We start from the raw sequence: 26,632 nt of genomic DNA, 5'->3' as shown, positions 1-26,632 counted from the left end.
AGTTCAGGTACTTGCATCTCCCTAATTTTCATATTAATCATGTGTCCATCTTCTCCGAAATAGGGCCATCATGCTTCATGTCAGAATTTAGCATGTAAGTAAAATTCATAGTGCTTCAAACCTCACTTGAAAATATTTGTGTGGAGTGAACAAAATGACTGATCTTATTATCCCTAATGAAGTGAGATTTCCTAAAATGTTCATTTTTAGCCTTGAAATAGGAAAATTAGTATTAAAATATTTATAAAATCAGTGATGACCACATATAGTCCCTACGCCCAAATCAACAACAATACAGTGTTCTTTGAGAGCTGCTGCACACTGTAATGTACCAGTGTTATATATTTCTCATCAATTTTTACAGTTTCTACTGATTAAATATATATTGACTCATAAAGCATTACCATCACATCAGTTGTCACCAGATGCAAGCATATGTCATTTAAGCATTAACTATCATAAAAATGGCAGCTTGGTTGTTTAGAAGCCATAATCTGGTACCAGTCATTCCCAAATTTCTCTAATGTGTTAGCAATCTCTCAGAGAGTATGATTATTTCTGTACTAACCTGCAGCCAAAGAAGAGGAAAGATCTTTCAATAACTGTTTCTTTTCTTGGGTTAAATATTGCTATATATTCATAGTAAATAACGGGTTTAATGATATAGAAAAAAATGTGTTAGTGGGTTAAAATTTTTCATATTACTAGAAGATGGAAGTTGAGGTCAGCTAAATAAGCTGAGCTCATCAGAAATATCCATTAAAAATTCAAATGAATATAAACTGCTACTATATAAAACTCATGCTATCAACATCATCATCTATAAAAATGAGTACTACATTTGCAGCACATTCTTTCTAGATGCTGTATCTAGAATGCTGTTAGCTCTCCCTTCTTTTTCAAAAAAAGACAACCACTAAATTCCTAATTACTGCTTGGATACCTCAAGTTGCTGATAGAACTGACTTACAACAAACAAGTCTGTAGACGTTTAAAAACAACCTTGCTCTAGAAATTTAAAAAATGAATAAAATAAATGTTTTGCGAGGAGAAGGAGAGAAACGCATTCTATATGTAAACTATTCTATCAGATGGTGTAGACATTGCGTAGACTATTAAAACCTTCTAGTAACCGATAGGTAATTGCTCATTTGCTGACTGTAGTGGTGTACAGCAGACAGAGGCTGTGAGAGAAGCCATCCTTCCTTGCTAATGTAACATGTAGAACTTGCTGCTACTGCAACACTTAATGCTCACAGTACCGAGTCATCTTTAATGCAAACACACATTTTCTGCCTCGCTTCTATGTTTTCCATTATAATGCAACACAAAAACAGTGTACATTTCATTCCATCCCTATGAGGTTTGCATAAGCAGTTCCAAGTCAGACTAAATATTGTATTGCTCTTATTACAGTGAATAAATATTTTAAAGTTTACGAATTAAATATTTTATTTTTTCAGTATGCTCTCTTAACTATTAAGAACTTTTTACATCTTCCTCATTCATAGGAAATCTTTAGGGTTTCCTTTTTTAAATGTAATACTATTATTTGTTTCCCCAAACAGAAGCAGATCAGAGTTAACAAATAAGTTCAATAAATCATTTTATACTTAGTGTTAATAAGAACAGCATGCTTATTCATATAAAGAGACTTTTCTATGAGCACATATCTTTCATTATAATAAAAGTTTGCCAAAAAAAGAATCAAGTAATGTTACATCTTTAAGTGTACAATTTCTCTCATTTTTATAATCATTAGCATAAATTTTCTTGGCATACGTCTTTTTACTTGACACAGGTATTTCTCACACTAAATTAGGATAACACATCAGAAGAAGAGCATGTCCTGAGCTGTTTGGTTGAAATTTCCCACAAAACAAGAAACCAAGCTTTTATACTTTTGCCTTAAAAGAAGCAGACTAATTATGTTAACTGATTTATTAATATATGAAGTTCTTTGTCCAATTATTAAAAAGTACAAAGAGACCAGGGAGCAATTTAAATGTCTAATGCACCTCAAAATCTTTTTTTAAAGGTTAATTATAATTCTAAGCAAAGCTATTCTAGATAGGCCCCTTAGGTTTTATGCAGGTTTAAGTAAAATAATAATAATAACATTACCTCATTGGCCAGCTCCAGGAGCACTGGGGCAGCTCCATTTTTCCCCACTCCACTCAGGTACCTAGACAAGACAAAGCCAAGTGGTAATGCAGTGACAAGAAAAGGCCAGCATAGACTTGTCAGCATCCCCTGTGTGTACACGTTTCTCCTGGGCAAACGCTAGGCTTAACTCCAGTTAAAGTATGCTACTGTCACAGGAAAGCATTGAAGGGAAAAAGATAACAAAATAACTTACTTCAAAACCACTGGCAACTAACTAACAGAAGTTGTGGGGAGGAGGTATGAGCATACTGGTTCGCCCTGTTTTTACTTCCAAACATGTAAAGTGAACAGAGAGGTGATTTTAAAAAGAACTATCCCTATCACCCTAGCTTTACCTATACCAGAACCATCTCAAAGAAAGGAAATAAGTTCACTCTTAGAGTTCAAAAACAGCACCCATGTATATATACCCATATCACACCTTATCATTACTTCTGTTTCACAGGATTGGTTGAAACCTTATTAAGAAAAAAAAAAAATGGCACAGACTTGTCATCACTGGGTCAATACAATTATAGTAGGCAATACAAGCCATCGTCTCATTGGTGTTGGATTTCTTCAGCTCTCCTTATTCCCTAACCCCACTAAACGAACAAACTTCCTCCCCAAATCCATCCCAAACATGGAGTCCAAAGTGACTTTTTAAAAACGAAAATTGGAATGTTATCATTCTCCTCCTTAAAATGTTTCAAAGCCTCCACATTAAATCTTAGCTCTTCTAAGGTTCTTCAAAATCTGGTTCCGACCTGCTTTTTCTGGCTAGCCTCTTCGCTACAGTGTTCCCCTCTACAACCTTCACCTGGAGAATTCATAATTCTGCTTCATATCGTATCTGCCTAACTACTTGTCCATCACAAACCCATCCCCCACCATAAGGCCAAAGCCACTTGAGGGTAGAGGAATTACATTTTCTTCAATTTATTATGCCTAGCACAGTTCTTGGCTTATAATAGTTGATTATATTATACATATCTAGTTTTTCTTTAATAAATGATAACATATTCTTTTAAAAATTAAATATTTTTAAAGTCTTATTAAGAAGATAGAATTAGATATAGACATTTTCTGTATACTGTATGAGTGAATAAATTAATAATATTTATTTGACAGTAAAAATCTAAGTCAATAAACAAGGTCTTCAAAAAAACTGCCGGAAACAGATACTAAATTATATCATTTCACAAGTATGCTCATAAAGATGTATACTTTTCCTATAAACGAAGTGGAATAAAAGCAAATTATTCAAGGTAAGGAGAGTCTCAGGATCATTATAACTTCAAAGTAATTCTAACAAGTCCATTTTCCATATATTTAGGTCTTTCTTGAATAAATTGTTTAGATATCTAACTTGGAAATAAGTACTTTCAGAAGCAAGGAAAATGAAAAGGCAAGTGTGTTTTAGAGAAAGGTTCCTGGAAAATAGGTCAGTTAGGAACTTTGTGTCAACTTACAACATTTCCATTCCATGGATAGGTCAGCTCAAGGAATGACCAATGAGTTCAGTCAAGTAAGGCCAACTAACTGTGTGTTTGTAACCACCAAAAGTGCACATTCATTAAGGGTTTAGATTCTGAGTCAGAGTCATTAAGCCTATCTTGATATTAAAATATCTTTCCAACTTTCTACTTACCATTTGTTTACCCCACAAATATTCTTGAGAGCTAACTATACGTTGAGCCTTATTCCAGGTTCTGAAGCAGCAGCGGGGAACAAAATTTTCAAGATTCTTGCTATCACAGAGATTATATTACATCAAAGAGACAGACCACGAAAAGACAAAAAATAAATACATAATGATATACGCTACTATAAAACAGACAGAGATTGTTGGTCAGGAAGCCCATTTCTAAGGAAGTGACACTTGAGTAGAAACCTGTAAGAAGGAAAGTGGGCAGCCCAAGGGATGAAGAGCTTTCTCAGCAAGAGAACAGTAGACGTAAATATCAGTGACGTGCCTGGGCTGTCTGGGGACCAGGAGAGGCTCTAGTGTGACCAGCGCAGAACTTGTGAGAGCTGATTGAAAAAAACAAAAGAGAGTAGCTGGGGCCCAGACCACTGCCCGTGCTAGGGAACTATCATTGTGAGTCAAAATCACATGGTTTCATGTAAATATTGCATCAATCATTACCCCTGTAATGACCAAAGGGACACTTTGATTAAAGTTAAAGAAATGAGAGATGGTCAAACAATAACCATAACCCACTATATCTACATAGTTTATATAATATTTGAAGTACATTGATCCTTAATACAAGGAAAATTCCTACTTAGGAGCTTGATAAACCTTCCCAGTTGGTCATATAAAGAAAATGATGGAACCCATCTGGGTTATCTTAGCCGCTAAGTAATAAAGCTCTAAAACGGAATCCTGATCAACCAAGGTCTACTGAGTTGCCTTCATATATATATGTATAAAAATCTGAATGTATTTATTCCACAATCTGTTTCCAAACTACATCCTATAAGACCTCAGAAGTGCTAGAGAAACAAAATTAGTAAAATTAATTTGACGTACTTCTCCTTTCTGAGAACTTTAATTGTTCCCCATATCAAGTGACAGAACAGATCAGGTTTAATTCATATTTTTAGATATGCAATTAAAGGGGCATGCTAACTATAGAAAATATTCAGTAAAAAACATAAATCAGATCTTCCCAATGCTACCCTTCTCTGAATACTCAAAGCATCTTGTGTAAACTTATAGCACAGACTCTTCACATGGCTAAAACCATTTGTTTCTCTCCCCGACTAGGAGAGAGAAACAAACTCTTTTAAAGGTTCAAATGAATGTTGAACCTTTATCCAACAGATCCTTAGAGAACTGAATTACAACTGGGATATAAAAATGTGGTCCTGAACACTACACCACGGTGACCCGGGCTATTTTCCTAATACCTATTTGCAAACAAAAACTACTTCGCACAGCCCTCTAGCTTTGCTACAGGATAACCAACAAATATATATCCTATGGGTGAAACCATCCTTAAAAAATCTCATAGAAGGTACATTTTATGTTTTTTGAGTGTAAAGGATACATTAGCATCAAGTTAAAGAAAAACTAGATTAAATTAATATATACTGACTTTAAATATAAGGCAAAGTTACTTGATTTAAAAAATTTTCTTTATAACTACCATGGTGAAACTTCAAAAACCTACCAAATGAATGACACTCAATTGATCTGATTCTCTAAAGCTAATGAAGCTGGCCTCAAGACAGTCTGTGCTAGGAGAATGGAGGAGACAGGTGACAATATTTCTAAAAGTTCATGGGGACTTGCAAATCTGACCAATTTTCCAGTGAGCCTATGTGTGCGCACACATGCCCGTGTGCACCAATTTAGATGAATGTAAATAAATTGAACCAAGTATAGTTCCTATTTGGAAATGAAATGCCACTAGAGGGGGAAAGCATAGAGAGTTGCTTTCAAAACGAACACTTACTCAGGCTGTGTCTAGGTATACACAACATGAAGAGTGGAGGAAATTTCCTCCATAATTCAAAAGCTCAAGAAAACATTTTCTACTGATATTTAAATACTGTGAAGTTTCAGTTAACGGTGATGGAACTGCATTCTGGAGTATACAGTTTTAAATAGACTTTGAATTCTGGATTGAGATCATCTCAATGGTAGCTACAATGTAGAGACTCAGGAATTCTCTGATATTGCTAATAGGAAACCACTGCAAGCTTTCTAGACAGTAATTTGACAACATATAATTATAGATATAGAAATATTAAGAAACTAATCCAAAATTCAAAAACTTATGCACCATAACATCAGAACATTAAAAACATGTATGTGCAAGAGATGAATAATTCAGTAAATTGTGATACTTTCATATGATTAAGTAATGCAATCAATAAAATATTTACAAAAAGCTTTCTACAAAATAATAGTATGTTATATACATTTTCAGTATAAAATTCAAGATTCACAATTGCATATATATATAATATGACCTCAGCTACATAAAAATGGGTTGACAAATGACTAGAATCACAGTGGTTCTCTCTGGGTGCAACAATAAAGGGCAATGTTCATTTCTTTTTTATACTTTTATACCATCACAAATGTGCTTAATAGTCACAAAAATTTCATTTTTATAAAAGAAAAAAAATTAAATAATTTGTTAACATTGTCAAACTGCTAAAATGTGTTTTGATATAATACACTTTACCTTTAATCTAATCAGCTGGAAAACAAAAATCTTTTAAGGCCAATTTACCTTAGACAATAAAGGGACATTCAACCTGCACGTTTAGAACAAGAGGCCTGGGAGGTCAATCCATCTGAAAGGTAACCACACAGCCCATCTCCAAGCACAAAGCGCAGGGCAGAAAGTCAGTGAGCAGCGTGGTGAAGTAAGAAACTAGTCAGACTGCTCTCCTATTAGTCTGTCCATTACAGCCTGTTTTTGCTTCAGATGTTGTGACACCTCGAAATAACTGAGACTCTCACATTTAAATAAAGGTACAGAGATACGGATATATTTCTGTATTCTCATTATTACCCACCCAACTGTTCATCACCTAGTAACCATACAAAAAGGAAAGATTTTTATTTCTGACCTAAACTACCCAGATAATACAATAAAATATATTCATAATTAAATATACTTCTTAATGAAACTAAGATTTTAAAAAGCAGCACTCAGAGATCTTAAAATAATCTATTGAAACAGCCTATTTACATTAAAAAAAAAAAAAAAGATTATCAGAGGGCAACCTAATGGCCTGAGAGTAGACCTCCAAATTTTTAGGAGATGGTCTATCTTCCTTAACTTAGGTTAACAAGGCTTTAAAATTGTGACAGAGAACTATACTTTTATATGATGGCCTAAGATTATAATTTTTACAAATGAGAATGTATTTTTTGACATGTGAGTAACTTTTTAGCCTTTCTTTGGAGGGTCTGAATGTCAAAGCAGTTGTCAGCTTCACAGAACTTTCCGGGTCATTCTTAATTTTATATGTATTATTTAGCTTATGACTTTATTTTAAATGTATGGAGATTATGACTTTTAAATAAATCAATTCAAACTTTACAAAGATTTGTTTAGAGAGAAATTCTCCTAAACACAAAAGTGTGTGTGTGTGTATGTGTGGTATGTGGGTATCATTTTTAAACAGACACTACTGAAAACTGAAGACATCTTTTACCATATACAACATGGTGTATAATTTTTTTAGAAAATCTAGCTTCAATAACCTTTTTCAGTAAATACCTCTCAGCTTTTAAAAATGACTTTACAGAAGCATGACACCAATATTTTATGTATGTAGTAATTTCATTCATAAAATTTTCATGCATAAAAATCATTCATCTAAAATTAGTGTTGTCACTCTCACCACAGGGAGGTTGATCTGTCAATCTTAAGTGTAATAACTTAAGAGCATATTTCAAACAGTTTTCCTTTCCAATATGCCCTTGAAATATTTAAGAAACCAACCAATAATTTCCAATGCAAACCATTACCATTTACCATTATAAATTATTCAGTCATGTTACAAAGCCAATAAAAATTTTAGAATTTTTAAAAAAGAACTATTTAAAATATTCTGTTTGTTTTAGAACAGAGTCTGAAAACTCTAATAAATTAGGCTGAAATTAAAATACCCCCTGGACACTATGGTGTTGATTTAATGCCCAAGATTTTCTTTTTAAAATCTAAAACCCTTTTTAAAATGTGACACTTATACATTATGATATATTTCCACATGTCCTTACTTGACATATGTCTTTTTTTAAAATGGCTAACACAATACCTATAACACAAAATACAACTGCATTAAAATTCAATCTTATTTTCTAATATATTTTTCACCTTAGTAATTTAAATGAGACAATACATAAAAAATTGGTTTGAGAACTTCCACACATACATATAGATATATGTACGTATGATCATGCACATCTATACAAGGTACGCACTTACAGTAAGTTTCCAGTATTCAACTGAGATTCCATAATATCGTAAAGATTTCCTACATAGTATGTATCCACACACTTAATCAAGACGGTCTCATCATATTCTTCTATAAAACAGACCATTTGAGAAATCATTAAGAATATATTTGAAGTCTGAAATAACGGACTTAAAACAAAATGCTTTAGAATGTTATATAGAAAATTCATTTAGTAACCTAATTTATTCATAATTATTATTACAATTAATAGGTACTATGATACCCTCTAGTGGGGCAGGAAGGTCATACCTCTGGTAATAACTTTCAATCGCTTCTGAAGTATGATGTTTGGCATGTGTTCTTTTAATATGTTTCTGAAACAAAACAAAAAAGATCATTATGTTGTGTCACAGATGAAGTTTGAGAACAAAAATGACATATCTCTTCATCCCAACATCTATCACATAGGGCAAACTGAGTAACAGTCTGGGGATTTTGGTGGTGGTATGTCTTTCTCCCTTCCATTCGAAGAACCTGTGCATTTTAATCTCCAAGCCTGGCTGGGATGTCTTCGGTCTACCACAAGGTACAGTATATGTGTAAAAGCCAACAGGGTCATAGTAATTGAATCTAAATAAGTTTGCTTAGGGTTGCAGAGGGCAAGGAAAAACTTGTTCCCTCTTGCAACCTTTGTATTAATTTCCCCTCAATTCAATTCCATCTAAGTCCTCTGCACTCTGGTTTTACAATCCAATTGCCATTCTTAACCAGGACGAACATTGCTTAAAAACAACTTATTTGAAAACTACAAAAAGTAATTCCATAGAGACTTGCCACTTGACTGACACCTGTCATCTCATGATAAATGACTCCATTTTCTGCCTCTCTTGCCTTCTGCCACTCCAGCAATGGTCATTTATCATCATCTCTGTCAGCAATGGAAAGCGGCACTGACAGTGCAAGTCAGCAAACATTTAGCACATGGAACCACGCAACACAGGGAAATTATTATTGTCAGAATAATAATGGTTTAGCATAATTTATTACAGGTCCACCAAATAAGCAAAGGCTAGATGTTATTAGACAGATGGATGGGTAGGCTTGGCAGGCCTCCACTGAGACGCAGGCGGTGCTTGATGTGGAAAGGAGAACATCCTCCAACCCAATCAGAGAGCTGGCAGTTCAATTACAAAGAAATAAAGGGACATTCATCATTCAATTAGGCACCTGTCAACCCTCACAAAGGAGAAAACTTCTAACCTGGTACTCCTGGGAGAAGATGCTCAGCAGAGTGGCCTGCGATTGACTGGAACAAATAAAAGAAGGACAAAGTTAATTACTGGAGTGCATGGCAAAGAAACAAAAGAGAAAGGAGCTTCAAAGGTAGGCCTGCTGCCCTGTAATCTAACAGAACATGAAAACAAGTGTGGAAAAGTTGTTCCAGATGAACACCTCAAACAAAGGCTTCCTGCTGCTAGGTCAAGGAGAGAAAAAGGGAAAGGGGGGACTGTGGATGATCTCAAAGCCAACTATCATATGATTTAGATTTTTAAAAAAAACTTTAGAATGATTGTAAATCATATCTGTAGCATACAATGGTGTTAAAAGGGACCGAAAGAAGCCAAGGTTTATTCTTATTAATTAGTGGGAGAGTTAAATCTCATAAATAGTATGAAACATGCAGTTTGTTCACCGGAAACATTCTGAAATTTACTTTGTTAGCAGACAGGTATCCTCTTCTGTAGCTATTTCAGATTCAGAGGGAAAACAACTTTGGTCTTCACTAAAAGTGGCACAGAGACCACTGGAATATCCCCATTCATACTGGAGTGCTTTGAAAATAGAAGTTTTCACAGCAGGAAGCTGAGGTCCTTGGAGTGTGTCATTCCCAAAGATTGTCATAAGCCTTCTTCATCTAAGACTCCACACAATGTCAAACACCTGGCAATGAACCAACCTAGAAAACATTCCTCCCAAGTGGGAACTTTCCTCTCACAATTGCTAACATTTAAAAATGGAATAGAATTTTTTCTTCTCTGAAAAGCAATCAATACGCTACTGCTACTCTTTTTGATTGCTCTCTGTAGATATATCTACCTTATAATATCTTGATAACAATTATCTCTGATATATTTTCCTACTAAATTCTATCTGAAAAAATTACTGTGTTAATAATTCAGCTTTTATAGTACACCAAAGCACTGTGAATAATTTTTTTTTTTCTATTCAAGAATGAAACCTCTTAAGCTCATCACAGGTAATTTGGGGAATGTGAAATAAAAACAATGACACCATATTTCTTTATTCGCTATCTCGGTGTTGTCATTTTCTGCATTCCGTCATAGGTTTGGCTTCTAACTCCTTTCCGCTCTTACCAGATTACAAAAGGATATGTTTAAAAAGTACCATAAATGTTTACTAAGGCAAACTGATAATTCCTAAAAGACAGTTTCAATAACTAAAAATCACTGAGAAATGATTGAATACAATTACAAATTCATTATGGTTCCATTTTTTTTTTCAATTTTCCTTAAAAAATGGAAACTATTCTTGAAAGCGCCAATTTTATATACATAATCTTCCCATTATGCCTGGCTTGCCTGAGTTTAACATGCAAATCATATACAGTAGTAGGGTTGTTGACAAACCATCTTCTAAAAAATGAAAAAATTGAGCCGTAATCTTTATAAACCACTGAATGGGTCAATATTTTAGGTATTTTTGTGCAATAAATGGACCCCTCTGCATTGTTCAGCAAAATATATTTATGTTAAACATTTAATGGTAAACAAAATGTCAGTCTCAATGTGTCAAAAGATATGATGGAATTAAATGTGTCTATAATACTCAAGTCAGTAACTAATGACTAATGAGAAGGAAACTAAACTGTGGATAAAAGAAAAGGGTAACTGCAGATGCTCAGTATGGTAAGACTAAAGGATAGTTGGAGAAGTAAGTCCTTGGAGTAAATACTTCAAAGTGAGAAGGTGCTCAGGAATTGAGAGGACTGAAGGACAAGATGATATATTTAGCTAAGAAAATGTCTTTAAACTGCTTATAATTCAATTCAGCTAAAACCATGGCCAAGTCTACAGAGCAACCCATTTTCTCAGTGGCCAAATGGATTAAAGAGAAGATTCCAGCTTACACTGGAAGTAAAAACTGGCTAAACTTACTTAACATGGTAAAAACAGAAAGACCTGGGTCCAAAATGCTTTGGGGTAGGTTGATTAGACAAAGCCACAGCAAAGTAAATGACCTCTGCCAGGCAGTTTGTCAGCCTAATATCTGTTCCTGTGTGTGCTAAGCTTATAGGAGAGGGTTCTGAACAAGCGTCACACCATAAAGAGCAGGAAAATAATTTTAGTGCAACCAAGACATTGACTCCAGTGTATATTCTTTGTTACTTTCTTCCAATGTGTTAAGCCTGAGGTCTATCTTGAACACCACAGTCAGTCAGCAGTACTCACTTAGTATCTACAATGTCCTATAGTAATAAGCATGGGAAATCATACTATCAAAATAAAAAATTAAATGAGGTGAACATGAACTGACTTAGAGGAAACTTTTAATACACATGCACACACACACACACAAATTAGAACTGTGTATTTATACATTTTTTAGGGATTTGGTGAAGTAAACCATACCTTGAATCCTCACATATTTCAAGACTGCACTGGCTTTGGAACACACATGCCTCACTTGGCATATAAATTTACACATTCAAATATACAATCACTTAATTTGCACGAATGCCCAAGATATATTATTAAAACCTCTTCAAAAAACATTCATGTTTTTTTTTTCCCCATGCTACTCTCCCAAATTAAGTTCTTCCCCCAATCTGAGAAAAGAAGAGTATGTAAGTGGGTCCCTAGAATTGCTATGTAAAACCTTGCCCAGGTGACAAATGGCTCTATGGAGCAGCAGCAGTTATGTTGCAGCAATGGAAAAACAAGCATGAGGACCAAGCCTATGCAACGAGGGTAGCGGGACAGAAAACAGCAGGAGCCTGGGTCCCTGAGGACACTGTCGAAGTGCTCAAGAGGTCATGAATTGAACTGATCGGCCTTTATATGTCTTCTAAGTAGTAATACATGTCTCTTTTTTAAACCCTCAAAAACAAAGAAAAAAAAAAAAAACTGCCCAGGGTTTTATGTGCCCTGCTAAGAGACACAATGGAGAAAGGGTTCCAGGATGCAATACATGGAAGTGGTTGTCCATCTTTACACTTTCTAATTCTCTTAGTGGAAGTTATGATATTGAGCTTCCTTAAAATTGTTCCTCTGTTGCCATGCCACTAAATTGATGTGCCTAGACATCATAAGTTGGTGTGTATGACTTTTCCATACAGTTTTAAACATTGATGAGGTACTATTTACCCTCATTTTATAGTGCATTCAAGACTCCACAAATGCCAGGTATGTATGTAAACAGGCAACAAGCCAGTTTCCCATATGTTGTTTAACTCAACATATCCCCAGACCCATCCAGCTAAGATACTCAGTAACTTGAAGGATATTAGAGAACATGAACATCAGGTTTATATGGGTGCAGCGCAGACTAAGAGCAGACCTCAGTATAGACTTAGTTGCAACATTCATGAGAGGGGAGTCCTCATGTTCTCAGATAGAGACTTAAAATAAGTAGAATCTTAAGGAAGACAGCACACATTTTAAGTCCTTCCTCTTCTCAATTACCCAACCTCTAAAAAAGATCATAAAGAAATAAATACCATTTTTTTAATTTTCAACCTACTTTTGCTACAGAATCTAGGAAGCTTAAATGTCTACATTCCACTGGGCTCAACATTAACTGAGGAAAATGATTACTATTTTGGGGATTCTAAGAGCAGTAGACCAATTAAAAGGAGATAAGGCAGGATACTCCTACAGAGCATTAGGCTTGGAGGCCTCACAATCACAACCTCTCTAAACCTGTGAAAGAGTACTGGTCAAGGAAGGTTTCTGTGAAAGCAACACATCTACCCACCCTCACACCTCGTAACACCCTCATACACACCTAAACCCAAACTTGAAATGTAGAACCTTTTTTTTATTTCCCTCAAAATCAAAATAAAGTTCAATAAAAGAGCAAGACTTAGTACAAAATTCCTCCGTTTTTTTTTTTTTTTCAGGAACATACAATGAAGGATTGAAAGACTCTGAAGAGAGATTACCGATACTCTGTGAAATTACTGCAGAGAGGAAAGGAAAAAATATTTAAACTAAATTCAAGAAACAGAGAAAAATGTATCCATCATACCTCCCCCTCATTTCTTCTTTCTAATTTCCAACTTCGTATCAAAGATGCAGACTATATTTTATATCTAATCATAGCAAATTGTCACACATCTGACTACATAGATGATAGCACTAAGCTTAAGAGTAAACAACAACTAAAAATAAATTCTTAATGCTATACTTACATTATATATAGGAAAAAAGTGGTTACTGCCCTAGTCACTTAATTAATTTTGCTGATAAACTCAGGTCACATCCAAAACTTCTCTACAAGACACAGGATTTATATGAACACCTACTTTGTGCTTGATATTATACTGAATATTTTACCTTCACCAGTCCTCTGAGGTAGGTCCTTATATTAAAGATGGAGAAATGAAGGAAGAAGAGTTAAGTGAAATGCAGTTAGAGAGCTAGGTAAGCAGCAGAGCCGGGAAACAAATCCATATCCAGTTCCAAAACCCAAACTCTTAACCCCAATGCTAATGTGCTCTCCTTATAGTTCTCAGAAATCAGCTTCGCCTGTCATATGTACTGATATCCCTGTTCAAGCATTTACATGATGTTATATTACCCTCCAAACAACCCTGCCAGGTGGGTGTTATTGGGTTTTTGACAGAAAGTTGAAGCCATAGAAGGTCAAGCATTTCGATTGAATTCCATAGCCTTAGATAATATTCCCTTAAAAAAATTAAATTATTTTCCCTCTACTTAGCTATATAAAATGCTGTTCTTTTTTTGGTGTGTGTTGAAAGTTAAAGAAACTATTAACTACAGAAAACAGTCAAGGATTTAAAAATTGTTGGGTATTTCCATTATTCTCCCTACAGCTAAAGCATATTTTGTTAACAACCACGTCATTGCCTGAAGTGTTTCCATGTGATTTCAAATGTGTCTTTTGCTGACATGCTACTTACTGCATATAAAGCAGCTTTAAATCCTTCTCTGAACAACATAGGTATAAACTCAATCTCTATCGAGGTCAATATCCTCTAAAGGTGTTAATCTCATTATATAATATTTAATGAAGTTCCCTAATTAGAAAATAGTACATATTCTGTGGAAAACCCAGAGATGTCCACTATTAGCATTCTGGTGTATATCTTCCCTGTGTTTTTACTCTGTGTCTAGCATGTGTGGGTGTCTATATACAAACAGAAAAAATTTTTTAACTACAATGTTTTAAACATGCTGTTTTGTAACATGTTTTTGGTACATAAGATACAGAAATTCATCCATACTATTACACATTACTCTTTTTAAATTATTTTTTGTGAATAAGACACATTTTCTAAAAAAAAAAAAAAAAAAAAGGAATAAATGTAAAGCCAAATGAATTCATACATAAAAAACATCGTGTAACCTCAGGTCAACAAATAGAACACTGCTGGCACTCCAAAAAATATTCTATCTGATCACCATTCCTCCTCTCTCTGAAAAGGATCTAATCTTAATGTTAATGGCTTTCTTGCTTTTCTTTATAGTTTTACCACCTCAATACCTGTTTGTAAACTTTACACCAATGGTACCATACAGTGTGTGCTCTTTTGTATCTGGCTTCTTTTGCTCAATAACAAGTCTATGAGAGTCACCTATGTCCATTTAAGTGCATTCAATTCATTTTCACTGCTACAATCTATTGTATATTCTGTTGTACAAGTAAAAGCCACATTTCTCTATCCTATTGTTGATGAATACTTGAACTGTTTCCAATCTTTGCTAAAGAGAATAAGGCTGCTGTGAACATTCCTGAACATGTCTCTTGGTGTACATTTTTGGTAGATATAAAGTACAGGTGGGATTCTGGGTCATCTGACATGCAGATCTCCAGCTTCGGTAGATCTTGTCATTTTTCGAAGTGTTTGTAACAATTTTACATTCCTCCCAGCGCTAAGGGAGAGTTCCCAGTGCTGTACATCTTTATCACACTTTCTCCTAGTTCATGGCTTGTCCTTTAATTTTCTTTGGGGTATCTTTTGAAGTGCAGAAGTTTTTAGTTTTTATGAAATCCAATGTATCAATTAATTTTATTATTGGTAGTTTTTGTGTGTCTTTTCTAAGAAATCTTTGTTTACCAACAGTCATAACGATGTTCTCATATGTTTTCTTTTAGAAGCTCAAGAGTATTAGCTTTTACATTTAGGCCTATGATCCATCTTGAATTGACTTTGTGCACTTTTTCACAGTTTTTGTTACTTTCATACTGATATCCAATTGACCACACACCATTTGCCCACTGAATTACCTTGGTGTCTTTGAGGAAATCAAATATCTGAGGGTCTATTTTGGGACTTTCTAATCTGTTCCACTGTCTTACCCGCTATACATTCCTTTTCTCTCCTTCCTCGTCTTCTTCTTGATTGACTTAATATTTATTATTCATTATCTTTCCCCTGGCTGCTTGAGGGTTATACATTCTTACATTATTCTTTCAAAGTGTATTCTATATAACCACATGCCTTCTCAATTGATCGAAATTTATGTTTAATTGGTAATTAAGTGCTGCCCAGAAAATACAAAAACATGATCTACGGCTATCCTTTCCTGACACATAGGATATTATTGATGTTAATTCTGCATATAACTTAAAATTCACAAGACAATGCTATTATTTTATACAGTCTCGGTTCTGATATACCCACATATGTACCATTTTGTTGCACTTCGTTCTTTCTTTCTTTATCCTTCCATCTAGAATAACTCTCTTCTAATAATTTCATTGGTGCATGTGTCGGTGATGTCAAATGTTGGCTCTTTTCAGTAGTAAAGTATCTTATTTCTCTATCTGGTTTTAGGATTTTTTCACCTTTTATTTTTAAAGTTTTAACTCTCTGATGTTTGGTAAACTTCACTTAAAATTTATTGGACTTCTTAAATATGTAGCTGGATACGTTTGTGAATATTCTCAATCATTATTTCTTCAAACATTGCTTTAGCACTGTCTCTCCCTTCTGAAATGCCAAATAAGTGTATGTTAGCACTCCCTATTGTATCCTTTATTTCTTATTCTCTTCATATATTCCACCTTTTATTGATTGTGTTCCATTGTGGGTATTTTCTTCTGATCTATCCTCCAGTTCACTAACTCTCTCTTCAATAATGTCTAATTTGCTGTAAAATATACCCACTGAGTTAAATTCATCCAATTTCAGTTATTGTATTTTTCACTTGTAGATTGTTTATTTGATTTTTTTCAAATAAGTTCCCTACAGAATATTTTAATCATATTTTTAAACATTAGAATAAACTACAATTATAAAAATTCTGCTCAGCACTTCCAATAACTGGAGTCCCTTTGAGTCTATTCCAACAGTTTCTACTGGCTCTCATTCATGCTGTCACGTCTCCTGCAAAGGGGTATCTTTTATTATATGCCATATTATTTGAAAAACTGATTATAAATACTAAAGTTGAGACCAGTTGAGACTAAAATGACGTTATCTTTCTCCAGAAAGGATTCTGATTTGAATCTGAGAGCACTAGGAATCCAGAATCACCTTGGCCCAATTTTAGGTATTAATTTTAAAAGCCAACGAGGTAAACTTGAAGCTGAAATATAGTCATGTGGAGTTGTTTTACTTTCAGTTCACACTTACTCCTAAGGTGTAGCCCTTCAGGGTATCACCTCAAACCCTGGGACATTTACAAGAGCTCCAACCTTTGATGGGCTCTGATCTAAGCACTGTCCTCTATCCTATAAAGCTGTCAAAAGTTCTGCTAAATAACTGACCAGACTACATCTGATGAAAGGGTAATTAAATTAGAATCCAATGACTAAAAAGTAAGACTTTCAAAAACTTTTAAGAAATTAAAAAACGGATTCTTAACAAACTCATAAAGAGAAAATCACGATTAAAAAAAATACGTAAAATTGAGCAATGACTGCGGTACACATAAACAGTTGTGGAAAATTTATTATATTAAATGCATAATATGAGAAAAGAAAAAGGTATCTTTTTTTTTTTTTCCAGAAGGCTGTAGTAAATTGGAGGTCCTAGAAAACAAAATGAAATAAAAATAAGAGAATCAAGAAGGATGAAAACAAATAAAACCCTCATTTGTAGATGAGATCGATTTCTACAAAGGAAAAACAAGAGAATCTACAAACTATAAAAACTACAAAGAGAGTTTAGAAAGATAATTGGACATAAGAATAATATAAAAATAAACAGAATTCTTATGTTAATAATATTCAGTTACATAATGAAATAGAAAAAAAATCTCATTCATAATAAAAACCATAAAGTATTTAGAAATATATTTAACAAAAATATATAAAATCTTTGAAGAAAGTTATAAAACATTACTGAAGAGTACAAAAGAATTCCTGACTAAATGAGGAAACAAGATATTTTTATGAAGAAAGTATCACGTGTGGAGAGATAGGATAGATAAAATTGTCAATTCTCTATATACCAATTTGTAAGGTTAATAAAAATGCAACTAAATTCATAACACGGTTCTATGGTAGAAAATGACAAACTTATCTTAAAATCCATTAAGAAGAATGCATGGTCATGGATAGTTAATATATTTTGAAAAGCAAAAACAAAGTAGGGAACTTACTCTACCAGATACCAACATGAATAAATTTTAAAAACTCAGTCTTTACCAAGAAAAAAAGCATGTTACAGAATTATATCCACATTTGATACCATTTATAGAAAGCATAAGAACAGCAAAATATAATTACCTTTTTTGTTCATGGATATATATTTTTGTTCATGGATATATTTTTTAAAAAAACATATGATGCTCATAAGCACTAAACTCAAGACAATGGTTACCTCGGGTAAAGGAGAAAAGGAAAGAAATCAGAGAAAAGTACATTCAAATAATAAAAAATCTGAAAAGGAAAGAAATTGTAGAATGGTGTTGGAACATTTCATTTCTCTAAAATTTAAAAAGCCATCTGAAGCAAATATAAACAGAGATGGATTCAAAGAATCCATTAAATTATTCTTTATTCTTTTTTATGTGTGTGCTATAGTTCATAATAAAATTAAATAAGTAGAAGACGGGAAAAAAACAAAAGAGAAATTGTATAAATTCATTTTTAAGATTCTTTTCTGCTCTAAGTCCTGCCCTATTATAAATGTTCTGATTTAATTAGTTTTAAGTACCTACACTTCTTTCCTTTCTAATTAAATTTATGTATTAACTCTTCAGAACAAGCCACAACAAAAATCGGATAAAGAGTAAGAAGTCTGGGTGACAGACACTTAATTTTGCTTGCAAGACCAGATGTCTGGTCATTTTTCTCTAAAGCAATTCTAGTAACTTCAACACAATACATAATAAACACATTTGTAAGAAATGTTTACCAATTCTTTTTTCCTGCAAGGATTTTTTCTTTGTTTAATAAATCATATTAAACTACACTATAAGAAATCCTTAAATTAGGTTTGTAGTAATTTTATTATGATTGCCAAAAAGAGAGAGAGAGCAAGAGAAAGTTAACAGGTAGTAATAGCCTAATAACAATAGCCTGTATGAGAATATGTTTATAATCTCTCCATTGTTGGTTAAAATTCAACTCTCTTCCAACTCTACATAGAGTATTAGCTAGTATATTTTCCACCATTTCCTCCCTATGGATACTTCTCAGTTATTTCCAAGCATGTTTCTGTTTTCTTAAGCCAGACCTACCTACCTTTCAAACTACTGTCCATCACTGTTTCTCTTCAGTACCAAATGTCTTTGTCTAGAAGGTCTTTGGTTCCATAAATCTTATTCGGCCTCCATCCCACTGCAACCTCACTTCTGCCCCAACTCCTAATTGAAACAAAAGTCACAGACTTGCTCACTACCAAAGCCTCAAGACAGACTTCTTATCTCAGCTGACCTCACTGTACCTTTGACCACCTTCCTTTTCTTGAAAATCTTTCCTCCTATGAATTCCAGAGCACTATTTTCTAATCTCTCCTATTCTGCTAATCACTTGTCTTTCTTTCTCTCACTGGCTGCTTACCATCTTCCCTGGGGTTTCCAAGAGATGTATCCTCAATCCTCTTCTCTTTTCACCCTACATGCTCATGTGGGCGCAGTATACCCACATGAGTATAATTCCCAAACACATACATACATGTGTGCACACACACCTTTTCCCCCCACTCTTCAATTTTATAACTACTTAAGGAATGTGTCACCTATTGAGCCACAAATATTTTAAAATCAAATTTACCACCACCATCCTTTCCTACAAATGTGTTTCATACCCAATCTCCTGTAAATCAACCATCTCCTAAATACAGATGCCTGAGCTAGAAATCTTTGGATCATTGATTCCCCCCTCTCTCTCACACCGGAAACATCTAACAAGTTACCGAATGTTGTTGATTCTAGCATCAAAAGCTTTTTCATGTTTGTCCCTACTCCCTTCTACTACTAAATAGTTTCCTGATTCACTTCTCTTGCTTCCTATCTCTATATTCTTTAATCCAACTTACCAACACTTTTAAAATACACATGATTATGTTATCCTCTCAGTTTGAAAATCTCAGGAAGTGTCTGTTGCCTATAGAATGATGTTCAAACTCATTAACAAAGCACTTGAGGCTTTTCTCAACCAGGTTTTAGATTCCTTCCTTTTAATATTGCACAGCTCTCTTCCCACCTTCAATCTCTCAAGCAGTTTGTACTTTAATCTCACCACATCGCTATAAATTACCGTGTGCTTTCTGGAGTCTAGAATATTCTTCAATTTTCCTTGTTCTACTTGGATAACTTTAACTTTTTAGAGTTAATAATTGGACTCAGGATACTATAACATGCTATTATTACTGAGTCAAGGTATTTTAGTAGAATATGTCAAGAGGTGACACATTATAGGAGTTTTAGACCAAGTCCAACACTCTCATATTAAAATGACAAAAGTAAAAGTCATAGAGATGAAATGATTTGTCCAAGGTTACAAAAGCATTATTTTATACCAGGTATAGGTAAAGCAAGGAGAAAATAAGTTATGTTCAAGCAGGAATTATAGAAATATTTTGTTAGACCATTTTAGCAGGTGAGAATATTGCACATTTTAATGCAGTTTTACTGTTTCTATAATTTATCTATGAACAATGTATATAAAGTAAACCATAAATACAAGTAAGAAAGTAAAATGTAACTAACATTTATCACCAGTAGACATCACATTCACAAGTTCCCACTTCTTATCACCAAAAGATACAATGAATGGAAGATCAAAATTATGATTTTTTTCCATTTGACAGTTCATTTTTTCTACTATAAATGCAAAATTTTAATATACCCTCACAATAAAGAAAGTGATTCTTTTTCCAAGTAATGTGTCATTTCTCCTAATTTAGGACTAGTTTTCAGTTCTTCGGAATCTAGTTTTCTCTTTAGGAATTTCTGATAGCCATCTTTATGTATTCCACAATTATTTTTTAAACAATAAGGGGAATCGAAAGTTGTATTGCTAAGAGAGCACCAATAGGAGTTATTGTCTTTATTCTGAGGCACTTAAAATCCAATTAGAAAAATCAATATTTCAAAGTCTCACTTTAACCATGTGTATACAGATACATGACTTTAGAATCCATTTTCATCTTAAAAGTTCTATGAATTTTCTATCAGTTTCACAACTCTAAGATTTAATTTCTCTCTGCTTAGAGTCCTAAAACTTTTAAGTATAATTTAACAGAAAACTATGCCTTAGTCCTAATAATAATGACTTGTAATCATGTTGACACTGGACATTTCTGTGTGGGCCTAACATAGGTCTATTCTAGGTCAGTAGCTATAGTGATTGAATTGTTTATTAAGACTTCTAGGCATTTAAAGTAATCAGACCACAGGGTGAGAACATGGAGGAAAATAATTAACTCCTTTCATTCACCATTGATTACAAGGTACCATTTCCCCCAATAGAGGTTAAATAATCACCTCATGGTATTAGATATGCCATGAATTTTTCACTGCCAAAATCCCAGTCTCCCTCAAATTACCTTTTTCTCTTTCTTGTTTTATTTTTATTTTTTGATACGAGACAACACAGATATTTAATAAAAGAACCATCAGTTATTTATTTACCTGAATAGTTGTTTTAAAAAATACATTTTATTCAACCTCACAATTCTTCAAGTATTTGAAAGAGTCTTTTTAGGAGAAGGTCTCTGGCTTGAACTAGGTAATCCCAGGAAAAGAGACAAGTGAATCATGAGGACTTCTAAGGGCCCCCACCTCTGTGTAGCAACTTTGAACTGAAAGATTTGTTTGTCTCTCCAGATTTTTATCACAGTGGCTAATGCTGAAGAAAGTAGAGGTGATCCTTATTCTTAAAATGAGTTTAATTGTAGAAGGACATTTATCATTGGGGTTAAAAATACAAAATGAGACATGAGAACAATGTTTACAAACTTTTATTAAAGTGACAAAATCACTTCTCTAACAATGTTCAGCATAATTTAGTAGGCAATCTAAGATATTTTTACCATGTATGGGATGACTTTTACCATTAACCAATAATTGTTCTCTTTCTATTCCATTGTATGATTTGCTTTTTCTTCTGCAAAAGCCTTAAATCTAAAATAGCACCAAATGACACTGCTTGTTTTACCACAGTAATATTCAGAGCTGAAAACATTATGAATTCTGATTTGCCTCATTTAGTTTTCTTAAAACAGCTTATCAAAACCAAATATATTAATTTTACTCTCTCAAGTCTTTATCTTAAAAATAAAAATTTACTAAACATTCTGCTATAGCCAGACACTTTAGTTTCCTGAGGTGCTATAACAAGTTACAATGTATTTAGAAAAAGGGCCTTTGGAAAATAATTAGGGTTAGATCAGGAGGAGGGATCACTCTGAATGTGTCCACCAAGGAAAAACCAAGTAAAGAGACACAGTGAGAAGGTGGCCATCTTCAAGCTAGGAAAAGAGTCCTCACAAGGACCTGACCATGCTATCAACATGCTCTCAAACTCCCACTCCCCAGAACTGTGAGAAAATAAATGTCTATTGTTTAAGCCATCTAGTCTATGGCATTTTGTTATAGCAGCCCAAAATGAATTAGTCACTAAAAGTTCTTTCAAAACAGGTGACACTTTGAGATCTATTAACTAATCACTTTCTTAATATTCCTAGATAGATAACTAATTCTCCAGGTTTAGGGATGGGTCAGGCTCTCTCTGGAGTTCTTTTCTGAGTCTCTTTCTTAGGACATAGATTCTGAAAACTTCCCCAGAAAACCAAATTTGTGCCTGTATCAGCTTACTTATTATATATCCTGAGTTTTTTGAAACATTCTGATTTTACTCCATGGCGTCCTTTTTTTTTTTCTTCTGGATTTCAAATATTTTCTGGTTTTGTTTATCCTGAAAATGCCCGGAATGGGCCTCTTTTCTCGGGGAATTTCTCCGTTTATGAAATCCTGCTAGAATACCAAGTTATTCTGCCAACTCTACCACATCATAAATGAATGGCTACACATCTAGAGGCTAATTTAATTCTGTGACCACAATGCTGCTAGTCTATGTCTAATAAACGCAATTAATTTTCAACCTTTTTCATAGTAAAAAAGTTTATAATATTGTTTAAAACCACTTAAATATTTCCTTATTCTTTTTCTGTATAAAGAAATGTGTCCTGTCCTCCTAATCTTTCTTAATTTAATACGTCACGACAACCTTATTTAAAAAAAAAAAAACAGTAAAAATGATTGGTCAGATTCACTTTATAATTGCTATAATTTATAAAAATCAAACTACCATCTCTACTGCTTTCTTCCCAAATAAATTTTCAGTTATATATACAGAATGGTATTAATAATCTCATACTCTTTCTGTGTCTTTTATCCCTTACTCCCAAACTCCAACTGCCAAACTTATGCTTTTCATTTAAGAATTTAACAAGGAAATATAGGAACTGGCATAAAAGTAACTTCCTGAATACTTAGTGCTTTAACATAGCCTCAGTAGTGTTCTTATGAGGTCAAACTATTTCAAGCTTCAGGTACTATATTTTCCCTACTACATTAGTTTGAAAAAACTAGATTTTCAATATTCTCTAAAAACATCATCACCATCATCATGTGAACTATAATTATTCTGTAACCACCCCACTTTAATAATAAATGCTGAGAATATTAAAACATAAATGGAATGTCTTAAAATGCATTAAGCTCTTCTCTTATTAAACACAAATTTTTTAACTCTTACCACAAGCCTTTTATTCTTAATTCACAAGCAAATCCTTCTGGCAGGCAGTTAATCTCAGCACTTAATGTCACTCATTCCAAAAAAAAAAAAAAAAAACAATCTTAAATAGTTATAAATGCCTTCTCTACTTCTCTACGTGTCAAGAGAAACCAGAGGAAGAGAAGAGATGGAGTTCAGACACTAAGTCTATGTGCAACACAGTTATGCTTTGTTACACACTAACTTTTGCTAGAAGATCCTATTTGTAACTTTTCCCCATTTCTATTGAACTCTATCTGTCTAATTAAGTGTAGGCACTCAACAAACACCTTCTGTCATGGTGATCATGGTGATGATGATGACAAAGGCAGCAACATTGATGGAGAGCTTCTCGAGTACCTAGCACTGTTCTATCTAACTGTCATCACTATACCAATAAGTAATAGTAGTATTTAAGAAACTGAGGGGAAGCATCTTATCCAAATTAATATAGCCAGCATGTGAATGTAGGCAGTTTGGCCTCAAACCCTATGTTTTTAATACAGCATCCAAATGATAAAATTACTTTCATGAATCCGTACTCCAATATCACAAGATTCTCAGTTGCAAACAACCTACTCAATCTAGTTTCAAAAAGGGAAGTTACTCTAGACTTTTAGACAGCTCATGGAATCCCCTGCAGGACCAGAAAGTCAGATTCAGAGGCCTCATAGCCAAGAACAACTTCCAAACCCCACAACAGAAATGTTCCCGTCAGACACCACAGTCACCTCCCTGTCCACCACTGGGGCCTCCAACAACTGGCCATCCTCACTGTGACACTTGCCAAAAGAATGGATCCTGCAAATAAAGGCTTCTCTACATTTCTCACCATTAAAGTTTCATATCAGCAGATCTGAATTCATCACACGGTACAATTAATGTGCAACTGCTGGCTGTAAACAAATTCATTTTTAGCTATAATTTGAAGTGAAATGTAAATATATTTACACTATGTTTATAATTACGGTTTAAAGTAAGCATGTGTTCAAGGTCTATAAAAGAAGATAATTATAAAAACAGTGTAACAGTTTGTAGTTACAGGTGATTTGTTTATTCCTTTTCTTCTGGTTTTAATGTTATTTATGTAAGAAATAAAAATTCAGAGGGAGGAAAATATACTTTTTCCTTGAAATTTATATATGATATCCTAGAAATGCGATTGGGTTTCATTATGTTTCTAAATAACACCATCCAACCAAAAAACACAACAGCACATGCCTCTTATTCTACAGGACTGCAGTTCACATTGTATTAGATTCTCCCCAATGTGAATGTGCCCAATGCATTGGCAGCTCTAAAGAACGGTATAATTAGAAAAGCCTGATTTTGATGTAAGAAACAATTTCTCCTCTCAACATCAAACTGCACTCTTTCCTCAGGTTAGAGGAAACCAGAAAGGCTGCCTACTCTGATACAAATGCTGAGAATGCTGAGGTAACTGAAGACCCACCTGGGGAAGATCTCGCTGCACCTGCTAGAAGCACCAGGCTCTGCCTGGTTCCTCCCGGAGCTACTTGACCTCATCTTGGAGTCTGCCCATGACTTCCAGACCAACCCTAACCTCAGAGAGGAAGAATGTCAGTAGCTCTGGACAAAATCCCCAGTGCTTGAGATTAGGTACCATTTGCTGTTACACTGGTTCCTCATTTCTTCAGACTCAGCCTGCAGACTGCTGAGGCAAAATATGATTCCAGATTTTTTGTATAATGGGGATCTATCTTTACAAACCTATCTATTATTATAGATACTCGAGAATTTATTCTTGCCAGGAATTCAAGCCCCGTCCCCAAGGCCAGCCTGACGGCCTGGCTCCCTATGACAGAGCTCCCAACAGGTGCCTCCTCTAGTCCACACTGCCCCACCCCACCACAGAACACCTGCTTTATTTTTCTCCCAACTTGTTTTACACCAGTTAAGGGGGATAGGAACATCTACAAGCAGGTCCACTCATCTGCACCTCTCCCACAAGCCCACTCCCTTCCAATGAAGGAAATGGATCACACCCAGCTTTGCCCTACATATGACAGTAAAAATGCTGGATAGTCTATTTTGAATCGAAACTCTTCCAGTTCTAAGATACAGACATCAAGGAACATATATTGAAATCTATTTTTAAGTATAGATACATTGAAAAGGATCAAATGTAGGTGATACCAAATACAAGTAACACTATGATAAAAGGAACACATATCTCACTTTAAAAAGTTTTCCTCGTCAAGTTTCCCACACATAAAATTCTAACCACTTACGGGTAGTCATCATTTCAATGAATTGTGTCAAATGAAAAGGGAAAAAGAAAGATACATTCACCATGAGGCTAATTTATGGTCTCACTAAATCCAGCAGACTGAAGGATTTCATTTAGTCTATCATGAATTCTTAGACCAAAGCAATTCTATTAAAAGCCCTTGGGAAAAAAAAAAGAAAAAAGAAAACCCTGAACTTGTCAGGTCAGCCAACAAAAACCTTCTCTAAATATTGTACTTATATCAGATACCACCCTTTCCATAATTTTAAAAAAGCTAAAACCAAGGAATTTGTCTAAGTAGAAAACAAAATTAGTTTTTAATAATTTTTTTCAGAAATTAAAACAATAATGTAGATATAATACTTTACAATTTCGCATATATTACATTCTTTAAACAATACTGGGTATCTGTTGGATGAGACTGATATTACTCTATGTAGACTGCTGTATGCAGCTTAGAAAATGTAGGCTTAAAAAAAAGTTACCAAAACATATGCAGAAGCATCTAGTTCCTAAAGGAGAGAGCCTCTTACAACTCAATTTTGTGACTCCAAGTCCTTGAGACTCAGCTACTCCCAACTTTCCACTATGACTAAAATGTGGGTCTCATCTTTTGACTAAGAGAGTGGCTTCTGCATTCCAGACAATGAGATGAAGAAAGAATCTAGATCATGCTGCTTACATTTTCCTACACACATATTTATTTTCCTTTTCTGAGGGTTTCTCTTCCTATTATCTCACTGGTCCAGTGTTAGACTCTGTGGAAATGCCACAAAGGCAAGTTCTCCTTCAGAATTGCTTTTAGAATAACAAATAGAGAGGATACCTGGGAATTTCCAAAATACCTACATCAAAACTGAACTGTAC

General features: G+C 34.2%; 1 protein-coding gene across 3 annotated transcripts in view; it reads right to left on the bottom strand.

The window, feature by feature from the left end:
* Positions 1-26,632, bottom strand: part of CDIN1 (CDAN1 interacting nuclease 1) — a 204,289-nt gene that overhangs the window by 143,261 nt on the left and 34,396 nt on the right. For 2 of the 3 annotated variants that reach the window (XM_036238287.1, XM_016139596.2), the window contains exons 2-4: positions 9,337-9,382; positions 8,386-8,450; positions 2,125-2,185 (exon numbers count right to left, since the gene is read on the bottom strand). In XM_036238287.1, coding sequence (XP_036094180.1) covers positions 2,125-2,185; positions 8,386-8,450; positions 9,337-9,382 — 172 coding nt within the window. The remainder of the gene's footprint in view (positions 1-2,124; positions 2,186-8,385; positions 8,451-9,336; positions 9,383-26,632) is intronic. The other variant, XM_016139598.2, reaches the window with a different exon arrangement.

The sequence above is a fragment of the Rousettus aegyptiacus genome, unplaced genomic scaffold (genome assembly GCF_014176215.1).
Source record: "Rousettus aegyptiacus isolate mRouAeg1 unplaced genomic scaffold, mRouAeg1.p scaffold_m13_p_3, whole genome shotgun sequence".
NCBI classification, from domain to species: domain Eukaryota; kingdom Metazoa; phylum Chordata; class Mammalia; order Chiroptera; family Pteropodidae; genus Rousettus; species Rousettus aegyptiacus.
This window is presented reverse-complemented; position numbering and strand designations above follow the sequence as displayed.